This window comes from Antennarius striatus, chromosome 7 (assembly GCF_040054535.1).
Source record: "Antennarius striatus isolate MH-2024 chromosome 7, ASM4005453v1, whole genome shotgun sequence".
Classification (NCBI taxonomy): Eukaryota; Metazoa; Chordata; class Actinopteri; order Lophiiformes; family Antennariidae; genus Antennarius; species Antennarius striatus.
Window position 1 is genome coordinate 13,218,834 of NC_090782.1, and position 17,188 is coordinate 13,236,021.

The 17,188-nt window shown below is 41.0% G+C and overlaps 1 protein-coding gene across 4 annotated transcripts; it reads right to left on the reverse strand.

Moving 5' to 3' along the window:
• Positions 1 to 1,937: 1,937 nt before the first annotated feature.
• LOC137598467 (kynurenine--oxoglutarate transaminase 3-like) lies at positions 1,938 to 15,434 on the reverse strand. Of its 4 annotated transcripts, none has more exons than XM_068318646.1 (13): positions 15,338 to 15,434; positions 11,131 to 11,194; positions 10,876 to 11,020; positions 8,273 to 8,422; positions 8,105 to 8,191; positions 7,894 to 8,016; positions 7,683 to 7,803; positions 4,698 to 4,774; positions 4,540 to 4,629; positions 4,017 to 4,203; positions 2,831 to 2,907; positions 2,619 to 2,705; positions 1,938 to 2,500 (listed from the first exon to the last, which is right to left on the reverse strand). In XM_068318646.1, the coding sequence occupies exons 2-13, from the start codon at positions 11,181 to 11,183 to the stop codon at positions 2,444 to 2,446; spliced, it is 1,254 nt and encodes a 417-aa protein (XP_068174747.1). In that variant the 5' UTR covers positions 11,184 to 11,194; positions 15,338 to 15,434; the 3' UTR covers positions 1,938 to 2,443. The 4 variants fall into 4 exon arrangements, with proteins under 4 accessions (XP_068174747.1, XP_068174745.1, XP_068174749.1 ...); XM_068318644.1 differs by lacking the exon at positions 15,338 to 15,434 and adding an exon at positions 12,882 to 12,965; XM_068318648.1 differs by lacking the exons at positions 10,876 to 11,020; positions 15,338 to 15,434 and adding an exon at positions 12,882 to 12,908.
• Between the last annotated feature and the right edge of the window lie 1,754 nt (positions 15,435 to 17,188).

A 17,188-nucleotide genomic window follows, 5' to 3' on the forward strand; every position in this document is an offset into this window, starting at 1 on the left:
AATCAACAATTCAGGTCAGGTTGAAAATAAGTGCCAGCAATGGAGACTGTTGGTGACCTGTAAGAAAAGTCTGGAGACAAATGATGGACTGGGTCTCCTGGGGACAATTAGTGCTTAGGTATAAATAAGACCCAATGGTAGTCGGGTTTCTGTAATTAAACAGGATTCAGATTTTAGTGTTCAGTGCTCAAAAACTGCTTGATGTCTGTGTAGATTCTCAATTATCCAGGTCATGGTTATCCAAAGCTGTTTAAATGAATCCACTGGACATTTCACTTCTCATCCAAGAGGCTTCAGTTCTAGTGGTCTTGTCCAAAACGTGAACATTGGCATCTTTTAAATAAATGCCCCTCTTCCTTGAGGTGAAGACTGCCAAGTCCTGTACTGATAAATTTACTCTTCAGTGTTGAGCCATGTGCGTGTGGAGTAGCGGCAAGATCGGGCCTAAAAAATCCAGCCTGACCAGACCCAAGCCCGAGGGTGCTAAAGCCGACCCGACCCGAGCCCACGGGTATTTAAGCCCAATCCGACCCGAGCCCTCGGGTATTAAAGCCTGATCCGACCCGAACATAATTATTGACATTTTGAGCCCGACCCGGCCCCAAATTTGCGCCTGGTCAGGCTTGGATTCGGCCTTAAGATCTGCTTAAGATACCGCTCATTAACAATCAGCCTCAGCCTTTACTTACAGCCAAATAGATATTCACTGTCAGCAGTCATGGGTTATGTTCAACTGACCTAAACCCTGCATGTGAAATAGTCCAGGCAGAAATCAAGAGGATAAGAGTGGATGGATACGTTCACACACACACACAGAGAATAAGAATGAAGAAGTAAAAGAAATCGTAATAAATACATAATAGATAAGAGAATAAAAATGTATACACAGGTATGTACAGTTTTTGTGTCCTAGCTTTCACTCGTCCTCCTCCTCACTGGGACGTAGGTTAGTGGACGGAGCTAAAGTATTGACTTCGCCCAACAGCCCACACTTCAATATACTGTACTTCACAAATACAATATGTTTTGTCTTACCTCTCCGGTAAGCCAGCAATCTTTTATTGTCCATAATGATTATCAGGAAGCACATCTTTGATTAATTCCTGTCCATAAACATCTGTTGCCGTCGCCACTGATATTTGTCCCATTTGCAAATACTGTGTGTTTAAAATTCTTTAGGATGTTCAGTGGTGGTCTCAGTAGGATCAGCTCATGTAGTGTTCACACAATGAGCCTCCTCCTCACTGAGTGACGTTCCGCTGAATGACAAAGCAGCTCCACGCTTAGCGCAGAGAAATAAGAGCAAAATACTAAGCAAGGAAGTTACTGAAAGTTAAATAATTCCCACGTTATGATGATTGCTCTGACGGTAGTGCATTCACATGGCGCATGTAAACAAAACGCATGTGAATGTGAGGGGGGAGGGAGATGTTTGTAGCGAGAGAGCTCAGAGGCATGCCCATTAACACGGAAAATTTTTGGGGCGGAAATGATTTTATCAATATTCAATCAGAGATATTGAAGATCACGGATCAGTTTGGGGCAAGACATTTCAAATACAGTGAATTGGACATCTGGCAGCTGAATGACATGAATTTAAACGAGCATAATATGAGACCTTTAAATGATCACCTACTGTACATAAAGCGGTAGATGTAACTATCCAGTGTTATATATTATGCATCATCTTCCCCATTGGAAATATCATCGATCAATCTCTGAGTTGATCGATATAGTTCATTATTTCTTTTTCTTAGTCAAAACAAACAAGTTTTTAATTCCCTTTTGACTGAAATGGAAGAGGAGGAGTAGTGTTGGAAAACTCTGAATAGACATAGAAATTTAGTTGTGTTCAGTAAGCTTTTTTTCTTCATAAAAGGAAAGACAAAGGGGCAAAATGGAGTGTCAAAGAGTAGACTGTTTTATTCTGTGTTTTATGTAGAGAATCACAGAGAATCTGTGGGGTCTTCCCAAGATGAAGATGAGAGACACTACACCCCAGATGTAGGCAAATGTAGATAAGTTGAAGGCTGCTATCAAAGCAACCTTGGCTTCCAGAACACCTCAGCAGAACTATCGGCTGATCACCTCCATGCCATCACTGCAAGGATGCATGCAAAAATAGGCCCAATCAAGAATTAAATAAATAAATGAACATAAATTTCACATCTTGTGAAGGAAATGATGCTTGGTTCTTTTATTGCCATGGCATGTATAACCACAGCCTGAATTAAACAAAAATCACACCAACATATCACCATGGTTATCTCACATCACACTTTAGGATGTTATAATATTCTCTCCAGAAAAACAAAAATGAAGTCAGACCACATTTTACTGTAAACAGTTTTACTACGAATATTGAACTTTTCTAAGATTTGTATACAAGATTGCTTGTCAGCACCATTGCTTCATCTTGAACACTTCAAGATGCTGCATCCCTTTAACTCTGGTTCCAGTTCTTAAAGATGTCCACTGCTGCATCTAGAGTACTGTCTTTCTGTTAAGAGACAGAAAATTGGAAGTTAAACATAGTTTATCAAGAGAAACCACAAAAATCTTTAGTGCAGAATGGAGGAGCAGTGCTTCCATTTTCTGTCACAGAGTTTTCTGTTTACCCTAAAGAAGCAAAAACGAATATATTTCTCAAACATCTTCTTGGACTCATCTCCTACAAAGCTTGTAATTGGAATGGCTGCTAGTTTCTGTAATAAAAACAACAAAAATGCAAAAGTTAAAAGCAGTGGCAGCAATGAGCACAATGTGTGAGAATCAAAAACTACTGTATACTGTACTAAATGCACCATGTAGGAAAATGCAATGTATGTACCTTTTCTGTTATCATCCACCTCACAAACTTCCAGTCATAGGCTTCACCATCATCACCCGTATGTGACAAGTCCTGATCTACAATGAACACCAAGTACAGATTAGTATGCTGGACCAATTGAGAGGTGTTCCTATTGCTAATCCCAGTCTTGTGTTGGTTGTAAAATGATATTTTTGAAGTATTGATCCCCCTTTCATCAGTGACAAATTTCTGATTAAAGACCTGTCTCTGCACGGAAAAGTTGTGTCACCAATTGAAAAATCCCTGTCGGGAAACAAATTTTACTGCTGAAAAATGTGTCTCACCTCCGACAGCTCTCCTAAACAATAAAGTGGAAGAATTCACCTAGCACTTTATTATTAAAATACATGAATTTGACTACATACTGTTAACCACCTCAAATGAACTATATTGGCTGTGGTGAGGTGGCGCATATCATTGTGATTGTAAGGTGGCAAAGCCCTGGTGCTGCAGAGCAGGGAGACTCTGGGAAGAGCTCTGGCTCGGTTGGAGTTACATCTGAGAGTTGGGTGGAGGATAAAAAAGAGAATCGGTGATCACACTGAGGTGAGGAGTGAGTTGGAAAGTGGGACAGGTAAAGATGGGAACAAGATAGCTGAGTTAACAGGTGAGGCTAGGAGTAAAATGGGTGAAGTAGGTGGATTGACAAATGAGACCGGTGTGAGTTAGGAAGTGATCAGTGGGATGGGTGAGCTGACAATTGTGTTGGGTGAGACTCTGGAGTGATGGTGACAGTGGGATGGTGACAATGAACTGGGTGAGAATGGAATGGCAGGAAAAATATAAAAAAATGACAAGTTGATTGTGTGAGGGCATCCAACTACTGAACCTGAAGCTGTAGATGACTGTGCGTCTGAGTATTCTGCTCCTGTACTGTGGTCGCAGTAAGAGCACAAATGTCTTAAGTGTTTTCACATGCAAAACTAGTTGGCTGGAGACCAGACTTGCAGACAGCTGCGACTTTAACTGTTCTTGAACAGTTAAAAGTTAGAGTGCCTTGGGGGAATTGTCACGGCCTTGAGCCATGACAGTTACCAGAGTATGTCCAGAGTTCACATAATTTCTTTGAAGCACATTGAGCTACCAGACTGTATTCATTCATACTACTTTCAACCATCACCACGTATATTAGCAGCTATGTCATTTTAAATGCTCAGTGACTCACTGAGAGATGTGACGTCCACAAGCATAAAGAATCCTCCCTCTGGGATGATAGGAGTCATTCCAACCTCCTGCAGAACGGCAGCCAGACGGTCTCTTTTGGTCTTAAGTTCTTCTGGAAACGAGGTGAAGAAACACTCTGGCTGATCCATCAGCTCAAAATTATGGAGTAAACTCTCTGCCATTGCCTCCTGAAGGTACAAATTAAAAAATAGCTAAATTAGCCATTGCTGTCTCACAGAGACCACACAGGGCGGCAGTAGCTCAGTCCACAAGGATTTGGCTTGGGGACCTGATGATGACCTGTTCAAGTCCAGCGTGAATGAAAGTACAAATTGTCTACTGGTAGCTTTAGAGCTGTCCATTCACCAAACCCCAAAGAGACTTACAGGGTTTCAGCCCATTTCTTCAAACTACCATCTATCCATTATGTCTTTGGCCAGTATATTTGTCTTTAATATATTTAGTGTCGACAGATTTTCCCCACCGGGGATGAAAAGAATACCTGAAATCTTAAACAGGCATACCTGTAAAGGTGTTGCGCACATGAACGTAGAATTCTGTGTGATAGTCTGAAGATGCTTTATCAAGTGTTCAGGTCCAATAGACCAACCAATCTAGGAGAAAAAATGTACATGTTAAGTATTGGAAGCTGACCTCTAAATACATGGAGAACTATTTTTACCTTCCATCCAGTGGCACAAAATATTTTTCCTCCACTGCTGACGGTAATTGTTCTTTCCCACATTCCCGGCAGTGTGGCTGTAGAGTGAAAAAAGAACATAACAATGTCATGTTTTCTGCCACTCTGCTGATGTGTTTTAAGGTCCCACATTATACTTTTTTAATTCATATGACACAGCTGCCAGATGTCCAACTATTCTGTACTTGAAATGTATTGCCAAAAACTGATCTGTTGTCCTCAACATCTTCCCCTGAAAGTTGATGAAATGAGGTACCTATCAAAATGACTGTCTGGGCTGGCCATTAAATGTCAATGAGCTCCCGCTGTTAATGCCTGCTGCACACCCCCATTGTAATGGTACACATTTGCCATGTGCATGGGCAAATGCATCACCGTGCATGTGGCTATGTGGTTATGCTCTAGCTTTATTGCTTTTAAACTTTTAGTAACTTTGATACATGTAGGCAGGCTATACATACAGATGAAAGCAGAGCAAACTAGTTAGCCAAATACTAGCCAACGTCAACAGTTTATGAAGAAATGTCAGTGCCTAGTTCTCAGCCAGGACACTGTTACACTGCTACCTTAGCCTGAACATGAACTTTACTTCGGGGGTGAACACACCCTTATCTGGACAGATGGTGTTTTTTTGCAACCTGGCTAAGGGTATGTCAATCACTCCTGTCAATCACACCCGTCGTTACGTCACAACAGGCACTCATCTGAAACAAATCAGGCTTTTTTGGACTCGATGATGCAGGATCCATTTGTTTTCCAGATTCTACAAGTTGGTAAGGTTTTCAGGTAGAGACCTGAAAACATGTCTTTTTCATAAAGTAAATAAAGTCAAGCCTGGTTTATTGACCACCTCCTGTTTTACTCACTTAAATGTGCACAAGACACACATCATCAAATGCTAACACCACATTTTGTGACTGACAGACAGACAATTGCTGGCTGTAAGGACCATCACAGCTGGCTGTAAGGACCATCACAGCAGCTCAAACGATGTTTATCCAAATCACAATAATCACATCTTAAAAACATGAATGACTCTCATAATCTGTGGGAGGAAGATGGGTTTTGAGTCTTGATGTTAACTCTGAGGAATGAAAGGACATTTATACAAGTTTAGGTTCTCACCTGAAATGAAAATTAAGTGATATAAACTAGTTAATAGTTTAACTAATCTGTTTGTCTGGATTAAAGTATCTGTTAAAATCAGACCAAGATCTAGAAACAGCTCTGCCTATCAAAAAGTATCTAAAAAGTTTGCCTAACTTTTACTGAGAAAATGTAGTCCCTTCTGGATTGAATAATTATATTTGTATTTTTTGAAGGGCAGAATAATCTGAATGTAAACAAAGTTGAATAGAATTTTGTTTTTTATGGGCCTTCAATTGAAGCATACACAAAGGAAGCCCCAAATGGAGGGACCCCAAGTTGCCAGTGTCAATGCATCCATGAACAAGATACTAGACCCGAATCTACTCTCAGGAGGATTATAAGGGCTGCCCACTGCTCCTGAAGGATGGGTCAAATGGCCAAAATTTAAAAAAAAATTTTTTACAATGTATAATAGCATGTGACATTAAAGGTTATTTTTCTACTAAAATGGTGAGATACCAAGTCCATTTCTTAGAAAGTCAGAAAATAGAACTTTAAGTGACTGAACAACACCAACATTCAGTTTTACAGTACCTTAGGCTCACTGAGTTTTTTAAAGGGTGAAAAGAATGAATGTCATGGAAAAATTAGAGCATGATGTGTGCGAAGATACTGAACCATACACTGATCACAGATCTCATCTGGTGACCAGTCTCATTGTTTGTGTATGTTGGTGCGTGAGGGGGGTAATGGAGTTGTCCATTATAAAACTCCTTATTCAACATGGGAGTTCACCTAACCATTGGCTGGGGTCCTGCTGCCTCTCTTCCTCCGTGTCACCATACTGTTCCACCCCTCATCCACCCATCCGCTGTGGTCCATCCTCTGTGGACCTGCACCTCCAAGCCCACTAGTACCACCCCCATCTATCCATGTGCTGTGGACCTTCTCCTCCAAGCCCACCAGTACCACCCATCATCTAACTATTGGCTGGGGTCCTGCTTCCTTTCTTCCTCTGTGCTGCCATACAGTCATCCACGCAGCTGTAATTGTGCCTTGAATTTACCAATAGGAAATATGTGTTGAAGACAACAACCCCAATCGTCTAACTCTATCTGGTCTATCAGCCACTCTCGCTCTGTCTCTCTTACTCTTACCCTGTTCTTATCCTCCTTTTATTTCTTTTCCACCCAACTGCTCAAGGTGGATGGTCGCCTAAAAAAGTCTGGGTCCTGCCCAGAGTTTCTTCCTCATCGAGGGAGTTTTTCCCCACCACTGTCGCTTATGCTCTGGAGGGTTCAGTTGGGTTTTTCTGTTTGTTACAGTGCTTTGAAATGTCTGTTGCCATGATTAAGCGCTGTATAAATAAAACTTGATTGATTGATTGATTGATTGATTGATTGATTGATTGATTGATTGATTGATTGATTGATGAGTTCTCTGTTACATCAACAAAATCAACCGGCAGATAACTCCGATGAAACTCCGTGTAGGTAACGACATAAGTAACTTGATGACTGGTGGTAGTTCAGGGACATTTTTCCACAGACATAAGCCTACCAAGTTCAATATATCAGATGAAGTATACAGTAATTGCTTTAGTTGGAGAAGTGGATAGCATAGATTTCGAGTTGATGTTTGATGAGGAGGATATTTCACTGAAGATGAATACTGTGGATCAATCACAAAAAATGGAACTTGGGACTGTGATCTTGAACAAAAACTTTATGTAATATGAACTAAAAGTTTAAGATGTTCATCTGAAGTGTGAATTTCCACAGCATGTCCAGGGTCTGGCTTGAACGAAAAGAGGTTTGCATGGCTTTATCTACTGCACATGGAAATAATTAAACAATTATTTGTTTGAAATAAACATACCAATTTTAACATGTTGGCGTCCCTTGTAGACAAGCCATTCATAAACCTCATCACTGATGCACAGAGTGTCATGTTTAATGCAGAGATCAGCGATCATCTGCAGCTCCTCTCTGGTGAAAACCTGCAGGGTGATGACAGAACAACTGACGTCTCTGGTACACGAATGCTTCTATGTCTCACACATGATGGGTGATGTATGATGTATACTCACCTTTCCAGTGGGATTGTTCGGCGTGTTGAGGATGATGGCTTTTGTCTTAGAATTGAACTTACTGGAAAGCTCCTCCGGGTCCAGAGACCAATCTGCACTTGTGGTTGGCTTTTTTCCAGATTTCTAAAATTTAGACATGACATCTTGTTTCTGAAATCCACAGGTAGGTCAAGCAGCAGGTATGACTAATTCCAGCTTTAGGCTGACTTACAACACGTAATGGTATTAACACAGGCTTGGCCCCTGCCATTTTCACCATAGGCAAATAACAATCAAAGTAAGGTTCCATGATAATGACCTGAAGGGAGAAGCACAGGTTAGTATTTTAATGAATATATTCAACAAAGTCTGTAAACATGTATTAGATGAACGTCCTTACCTCATCTCCTTCATTCACCAGTCCTTGCATAGAGTTGAATAAGGATCCATAAGCTCCTACAGTCACCAGGATTTCTTTAAAAGGATCAATCTGGCGGCCACAGACCTTCCCATAAACCTGAGAAAGGGCCTTCACCAAACGTGGATGACCCTTGAAAATTATGAGAACAAACTCCTTTTTTGTCTTTTCTTAAGGTAAAAATTACCTGTACAAATTTGTAGGACTGTTCAGAGTCAAAAAAAAACCATGCAAACAACCATTGCAGACCACCAATTGGCCAGCAGGCATTCAATATCCTCACAGCAACAATCAATTGCCACCATGATCAAACGACAAAAGCTACTTTCACAACCAGTACTATATTGGGGGGAGGTGCAGACATTCCTGTTAATCTGCAGATGGGAGGATCATAAGAGGTGGAAGAGAGATGTGTGTCATGTTTGAAGTTTCTTTCATTGCAGCTTTACAAAAGGCATATCTGCCCTGAAAATTACTATCTTGTAAGTGAAAACCATTCAAAGTCAAGTCAGTACTGCACAATGGAAATTTTACTATAATCTATTCGATCTTGACCACCACACAAATGTTTAACATTATATATCACTCTAAAATATAACATTAACTATAATAACCAGGAAGACGTTACATTTCTAGCTGGCATGCCACCGTTCAATCCACCAGGGCACAAGCCAGACAACAGTCCACCCAGGTGACGTGAAGCGGACAAAACTGTGCGTAGATTAAGGGTTGCATCAGCTTCAGGCCCCAATAAAGGTCCCATACAGGCTCTTGTGAAAGAAATGTTATCAATTCGTAAATGTGATGTCAAAGAACTTAAGCTGTCGACTCAATATGGAGGCAGTGGGTTCAATCTGGGAAACTGGCTTAGGTGTGCACAAAGCTCAGCCTGGGACAGTGACTCAGATGCGTACATGCCTCAAGTACCCTACATCCTTGCAGCTCCAGGAAAAACAAACCGCATGTATAGACACACAGGAAGCTATCGAAGGTTGGTGTGTAAGTAAGAGGCGTAAAAACCGCAGGAGCCGCACGCCTTATACAAATATTAACCACAATGCAGGGTGTTGCTGTTTCTGTGTATTTTTATCAGTAAACTGCATTCATAGAATTGATGACATAAATCCATGTACTGTTGCTATGCTGATGTTCAATCAAAGGGGAACGGGGGCAGCAGAACTTTGGCAGTCTGGAAGAGCGTCTTCTTGGCAAGAGCTCTGCTGTCCCACGTGAATTCCCCAAAGACAGCTCTGACTGGTGTGAGTTTGTTCTTGATAAAAACGCAGGTGTTGTACCTATTAGGGGAATCCTAAATTCCCCCGACAGCTCTATAAAAATGCATCTGATGTTCTGCGATTCCTCTTGAAATTGATGGTCGTGTGGCAAAAGAAGAAGATATCAACATCCTGGCAGAGAGCCCGAGGGATCTTTATCCCCAAGGAAAGGAACTTATCAAAAACTGGCCAGTTCCATCAGATAAGCCTTCTGAATGTCAAGGAGCAGTTTTCTTCAACGAGGTTCCTCATAGGCTGACAGGAGTCTTGCAAAGTAAACAACCTGATTGACAGGCTAATCCAGAAAGCAGTTATCTCAGGAGGTGTGGCACACCCTAAAATCATCTTGCATCAGATCTAGGTCGTCAAGACGGTGAGAAAAGATCTCCACATGGTGTTCCTGGACCTTGCATATGCCTTTGGTTCAGTGCCTCACAGCCTCCTGTGGCCAGCCGTTGGTTGCTTTACAGTCCCACTACCTCTTTCAAGTCTGTCCCTACTTTTGGGACATTCAGCTCTGCGTGACAACAGCAGAGTACACCACAACATGGCAACATCTGGGTGAAAGACCTGGGTTGATGCTGCCTCTAGTCAGAGGCTATATGGCTGACCTTACAACACTGACCGCAATCAAGGCTTGCAAACTATGTCTGCTAGTTAAGCTCCAGGAACACATAGAGTTGGCTCACATGAAGATCAAGCCGAGCAAGTCCAGAAGCATCTCCATTGTCAAGGGGAAACTGTTACACCAACACTCCCACATCAGTGGGGAACCCATTCCAACAGTCTCCAAGAAGCCTGTAAAGAGCCTAGGTCATTGGTGTGATGTTTCCCTCAAAGAAAAACAACAAGTGAAACACTGGAGCAAGGCCAATCCAGCTGAGAGACACAAGCTGGTGATCCAGCTGGTGATGCATGCCTTCCTGCTTCCTCTTCCTCCTGGAAGAGGAAGCAGGAAGGCCGTCAAGGACTTCTTCAAAGTTACGGAGAGGGGGAGCCAGTGGCTGTGAATGAAGAGAAAGGATGAGACTGATGGCAGCTGATGGCATCGAGGGAGTGAACCTGGGGTGCTGGGACTAACCCTCCGGAGGTGCCGTGCTTTGATCAGGAAATGATTCATGCAAGTGGGCACCTACTTGACAACAATAAGGATACCATCACTCTATTAAGGCAGTATTACTCTATTAAGGGATTTGAACATTTAGTCCTACAAAATATAAAGGTCAAGATAACAGGAGTGTGAGAACTTCACTAATTACTTTCATAGCATTAGACAATGACCATGTAGTGCTACAGTTTACTCAGCCTTACAAAGCCTCTGGTGTACTGGTTCAGATCGTCCACTGCTGCAGCCTTTGCTAATGCCTCCTTGACATAAGAAGGTGGAGGGATGTCAGGTTTTCCCTGTGCCAGGCTAACAATGGATGGGTTTGATGTCATACCTGCAAATACGACCCTGAAGTGACAATAAAACTGTCTTTTTTAATATAAAAACAGAATAGTATAAAACTGAACATGATCATACATCTGTAAACAAGATAATTAATGTAGTATCCTTTCACTTACCAAATATTCCTGTCCAGCCCCTCAATTCTTTTTGCTTGTGTGTGTCTTGACATCCTTGTACTCGCTAAACAAATTCAGGGTTAAACAGAAATTTGATTAAAGAAACAGTGTACAGAGAGCAGCCAGAGGGAGTCACCTTGCTCACCAAATGTAATTATTTAATTTAATGGTGAATATGGATCAGGGACTGATTTCCTAAAATGGATTCAGGTTCAAATAACTATTTATACAGCAAAAAAAAAAAAAAAAAAAAAAAAACTACTTCAATCATTCTCTTCACATCTCAATACATATGAAAAGTCACAAGATCTCAACCTGACTCAAAAGTAAAATATTTATCTTGTCATTTCCAGTTCACAAGGTATATCTGTAGTTTATTCGTTTGCTCGTTTGTTCATTTCGTTCATTGTTTTCAACATTTTTGCGATGTTACTTCACTTGAATAAAAATAAAAATCTATGTTTTCTACAGGGCTTTAAACCAGAATTTTTTGCCAATCGGTTCATTCCGGGCTCTCCCTTAGAGATAGGGTGAGAAGTTCGGTCATCCGGGAGGGACTCAGAGTCGAGCCGCTACTCCTCCGCATCGAGAGGAGCCAGATGAGGTGGCTCGGGCATCTGGTTAGGATGCCTCCTGAACGCCTCCCTGGTGAGGTGTTCCGGGCACGTCCTACTGGGAGGAGGCCCCAGGGACGACCCAGGACACGCTGGAGAGACTATGTCTCCCGGCTGGCCTGGGAACGCCTTGGGATTCTCCCGGAGGAGCTGGACGAAGTGGCTAGGGAGAGGGAAGTCTGGGCTTCCCTGCTTAAGCTGCTGCCCCCGCGACCCGACCCCGGATAAGCGGAAGAGAATGGATGGATGGATGGATGGATGGACGGTTCATTCCGAACAGAAACGGAATTATAAAGTTTCCGGTTTTGTGTTCCACCACAAACTGACGTTCCTGAACCGGTTAGAACGAAAAAATAAAGTTCCTGAACTGGTTAATAACGTTCCTTGTAAATATAAATATATAGGTGCCCTATTTTGCGCACCATAAGATGCACTTATGCGTCTTAAAAGACTTAAAATTTCTCAAAAATCAACGCTACGCCTTTTAACATGAAGCGTCTTATGTGTACTCTGAGTTCCAAAATCTGTAAAAATGTTTTTGTGTGACTTCAGTCAGCGATCCGCCAGATCGACCATTGTCCACCGACATAGGACGTATTACGTCACTACATACGCCGGCAGCGATGGACCAATGAGAGAACATGACACGAGGCTACGTCCGCCACACCTTCCGTAGGTACCGGTATAGGGTGAATGCCGGTACTGTACCGGAGATATGCTGTTAAACACATTTGATTGGCTAAAGACCCCCGACAATGACGTCAGCGAAGAGACACGCTTACGATGCAACATGTAAACTCCAGGCTATCAGTTCCGGTTGTTCCGGTTCACGTAAAGAGACCGGGGGGCGTTTTTCACGCTTTGCCATCTCTCTTGATCTGTGACTCCATGCACGCCCACACCACCGCTTCTAGTTAAGGCTTATGCCTCCTACTTAGACACTACATGAAATAACACAAGAATAACTTCCACCATGTCATTTATTGCTGAACAACAGATCTTCATTGTGCTTCTCCCATAGCTCAATATTGCTACAAAGCGCTGACAGTACGGGGACACATTGCTCTGAAAATGACTGCAGCCAATGAGTTAATGTCTAAATCATACATTTTAAGATTGACATACTGCAGTGTTTACCTGTTATGATTAAATGGTGACCGGGAGACCTCCCTTTTCCTAACTGCTGCTGATAGCTGCTACTTCTCTCCGCTCTCATCCCGCATCCAGTGAATGACAGGAAGTGAAACATCAGGTCAATATTTTTTTCAAGAACGAAAAAAAAAAAAACGGTATTATTTTCTGTTCTGATTCTGTTCCGGAATATTAATAAATATAAAGTTTCCGCTTTTCGTTTTCGTTCCATGAACCGGTTCAAAGCCCTGGTTTTCTATTGCTACAGTCACCAAGAAACTCTTAGTAATAATTTAAAAGAATGGCTGTACTTTAGCTTTGCCCAAACGAGAATCCTGCTTATGCATGGAAAGCTCTGCAATTATCATGATACTTTATTTAAAGTCTTGAAAACAGAGTGCTTTTACTCATATTAGCTACTCTTCTGTTCATAAGAACAGTTCACTCCAAGTACACAGGCACAAGGCCCTTGTCCTACGAATTTATTACAGACACTTACTTTCAAATTCAATTCTTATTTGAAAACAAGACAGTACAAACAAGAAAATCCAAATAATGTTGACATAGAATAAACAAAAACTGTACCTGAAAACCTCACTGTAGCTGTGTCTAAGAAGATGCACAGCCTAAAACTGTTTCCATTCTCTGTAGATAAGATTGACCCTTAAATATCTGCACATCTCAGTGTTAATCTGTTACCAGGATAGGCTGTTGCACTCAGAGAGAACTCTGCAACAAGTGCCTCTCTCTTACATGATAGGACTATAATTTTTGTCCATGTTCTTTTAGGCAATGATATCTATAAACAGGCACTTACAGTGATGTTTAATACAAGATCTTGTGACATTGCCGCAAATGATGGGGCATATAGTAGCAATTTCCATTCCCAAAGATTACCCTGACAATACTGTTCCAAGTTTCTCTTCTTCTGCACAATGTTTTACACATATTTTTGACTTTTGTGTTTTTTGTATTGCATGACATTTTGAAAAATTTATGTGCTGATAAAGGTAGGGCTACAAAATTGTCAAAATAATGCAGTAATGCTTTAAAAAACAGAAGTTTCTCGCTGTTACAGTCTACTCTCAGCCCTTGTCTTTTGCATTATAAGATTTCATCATTTTATTTTTTTTCTTTATGTTTTCACAGAACCCCTGCCTATCTTTACTGCATTTGTGCTCAACCTTACTGGATGTTCTTTATGTCTGAATTAATATTTCTGACCTTTTGCCAGTTTAATTTGTCCAATTAATTTGAGATCTTTAGAATTTTTTTTTTTTTTTTTTTGCATTTCCCTGTTCCACTCTTTAGTTGTGAGTGTCCAAACATTTGCGAAATAAGCTTCAAATTCAAATGGGTAGGTAATTTTCAATAAAACAATTACAGTACATTCTTCATGTCAACATTTGACAAGTTGTCTGTGTGATGTTTTTAATTAAATATGGAGTTCAAACATTTTACAAATCATCAAAGCATCATTAATATGTATTGGACATATTTATTTTATCTACCCTATTAAATCATAAATAGTTCATTTCCCATTTCATTTGGTGCATTCAACTCCATAGATCCCTATTGATTATGGACTTGGATTTTGAACATTTTGGATCTTCTAGCCACAAGAGGACACAAGCCAGCGTCTTATTGTGCCGGTCCCAAGCCCAGATAAATACAGAGGGTTGCGTCAGGAAGGGCATTCGGCGTAAAACCCTTGCCAAATCAAACATGTGAATCAAACCGATGACTTAGGGTTAGATGGAGGAAACTGATTCGCTGTGCTGAAAGGAAAAGAAGAAGAAGGATCTTGCAAGCGCGCCTTATATACCTGGATATTTTGACTGTGGCATCTCTATAATACTAGGATATCTCTGCTGCTACAATCGCTGCAGCCCTCACAAAGGTCCAGCAAACTGACAACCCATTAGGAATTCTCACTGATATTTCTTAATAAATGGCTTTCATGGCTACAATAAAGATTTAAGCTCAAAAACGGTAAAACTAATGTTTTAAAGTTAAGTTTCTCGAGAAGCAGACCACACTGTACTGTTCTGAGGGAGTAAATATTTATTTATTAAGTTTTAAAACCACCACCTATCATGCTGAGTTATTTAGGACAATACTACAAAGCTGTGGTAAAGTTTTGTTATCTTATTAAGTTCACCCAGCTCTCCATCACCATGATTTTAGAAGATCATGACTGGATTTTAAGCAAGGTCTTGCTTAAGTATTCATTTACAGTTGTACCTTGTACGAATTACTAATTTGTAGAACTGACTGGTAAAAATAAAAAAGCTTAAAATTCACGCATATGATACTGTTCATTACATTTAATTTGAATCATTTAAATTTTAACCTAACATCATTATTAAAAACAAAGCAGGTCCATCCAAATCATTTAACAAAAAGCAAAAAACTATGATGCTGTATATCATTCAATTTAAACAATAATGAAGGTGTCTTACCTGTGCAGTGCAAAATCTTTGTCTGCTACTGAAGTGACTTGAAGGATAAGTAACCTTCAGCTCAGGACTTCTCATGTTTAAATAGAAAAAAATATTCATATCAATACTTCGCACTTCACATCTTTTGCTCATTTTACTGTTTCAACCTGTTCTATTTACTGATGCAATTTCCCAGTCACGAACAATCCCAACTACACCCATCTGCTTTGATCACTAATTGCTACCGGTGTCACCAATATATTCCTTTTCAATTTAATAAGAAGACAAACACTGTTCTGATGTGAGTCACGTGTGAGTCAGTCTGTTCCACCCAGGTTAAACAAAGCATGCATACTCTATTTTACAAGCAAATTATTAAAAATTCAATGTTAAACAAAGAAGAGCTCATTTGCAGAATTAAAACTGTAAATTCTTTCTGACTCCATTCTTGCATGGTATGGTGTCAGAAGTGACTGGTTAATAATAGGAATTGGTGAAGTTCGAACCTCTGGAAATGTTTGAGGGATGTGAGGGAAATTCTTCCTGCTAAATAAAAGTTGCTAAATCTCTGAAGAATTGTAAGTTACAGACACGGTATAATCATTCATTTCTCTTTAATACATACCTGTATGGGCAGCACGGTGGCGCAGTGGTTAGCGCTGCCTCCTCACAACACGGTGGACCCGGGTTCGGGACCCGCTCTTTGAGGAGTTCGCATGCTCTCCCCGTGTCTGCATGGGTTCTCTCCAGGTTCTCCGGCTTCCTCCCACCTTCAAAAAGCATGCGCTTCAGGTTGATTAGCCATTCCAAATTTATTATAGGAATGAGTGTGTGTGCATGGTTGTATGTCTTTGTGTGTGGCTCCGTGGTGCACTGGCGCCGTGCCCGGAGTGTCCCCTGCCTCACGCCCTATGCCGCCGATATAGGCTCCGGCTCCCCGTAACCCGTTGCGGCGGATACAGCGGTGGTAATCTGAAGATGAGTGACTGACTGACATACTGGTATGGAGAGCAGAGCACTTTGAGACTGATGATCTCACTATTGTCAAAACATTTGATCTTTAATAGCTTTTTCAAGCCCATCCCAACAACAGATTTACATTTTACGGCACACAGATGTTTACCCCCTGGTTTCCAGGATTTCCTGGCTTCCTTTAGGCACTGTCAGACAAGTTAGACAAAAATAGCGGGAAACAAGTCATCATGCTTCTCTATACCATGGAGAGAGAGGCAGAGGCCATTTATTATTCTTTTGTGTACTTCGCAAGTAGGGACGACAGCAACACAGAGAGGTTAGTGCCTGTCAGGAAAATTCTTCCTGCTAATTCTCTGAAAAAAAATTTGAAAACACAATGTGACGAGTCAGTTCTCTTTGATACATATATGGCAGGATAGGTTAAACTACCCCCTACTCCATACTGTCTGCACACCTGAGCTGAGTTAGGTCAGCCACCATTTTGATTGTTGGCCCCTTCTCATTTGTCTCTGGCTTTTGTCAAAGTAGGCTCCATGTAATATTAATTCTTCTTCTGGTTTGGTCTCTGGACTCACATGTTATTTTTCCACTTTGCATTTCATTGAACATTTCCAGAAACAGGCTTCCAGCTTCTATACCCAGCAACATCATTGGTTTGGTTCCATTGACCCGTGTGCATTATATAGACTATGTCACTGATGTATGTAGTCTATATAATGTACATATTGCAATGTATGCCCTTGGTGATAAATTGATGACTTGATTTATTATGGTTTGGAGTGGTTTTGTTTTGTTGAAGGTATAGTGTGCTAAAACATTTTTTTTTTTGTTTTCCACATGTTTTTGTTAGTCATGTTTATGGATTGTACCAATGTAGCTGCAAGAGGGCACAAGCCA

Excerpts from the sequence above, each read along its gene's own strand:
- LOC137598467 (XM_068318644.1), bottom strand. The coding sequence starts at position 12,960 with ATGAGAGCGGAGAGAAGTAGCAGCTATCAGCAGCAGTTAGGAAAAGGG. Across the intron at positions 8,423-10,875 it reads ACCAGTACACCAGAGGCTTT|GGTCATCCACGTTTGGTGAA; the intron begins GTAAGGCTGAGT and ends ATAATTTTCAAG. Across the intron at positions 8,192-8,272 it reads TGGTGAATGAAGGAGATGAG|GTCATTATCATGGAACCTTA; the intron begins GTAAGGACGTTC and ends TTCTCCCTTCAG.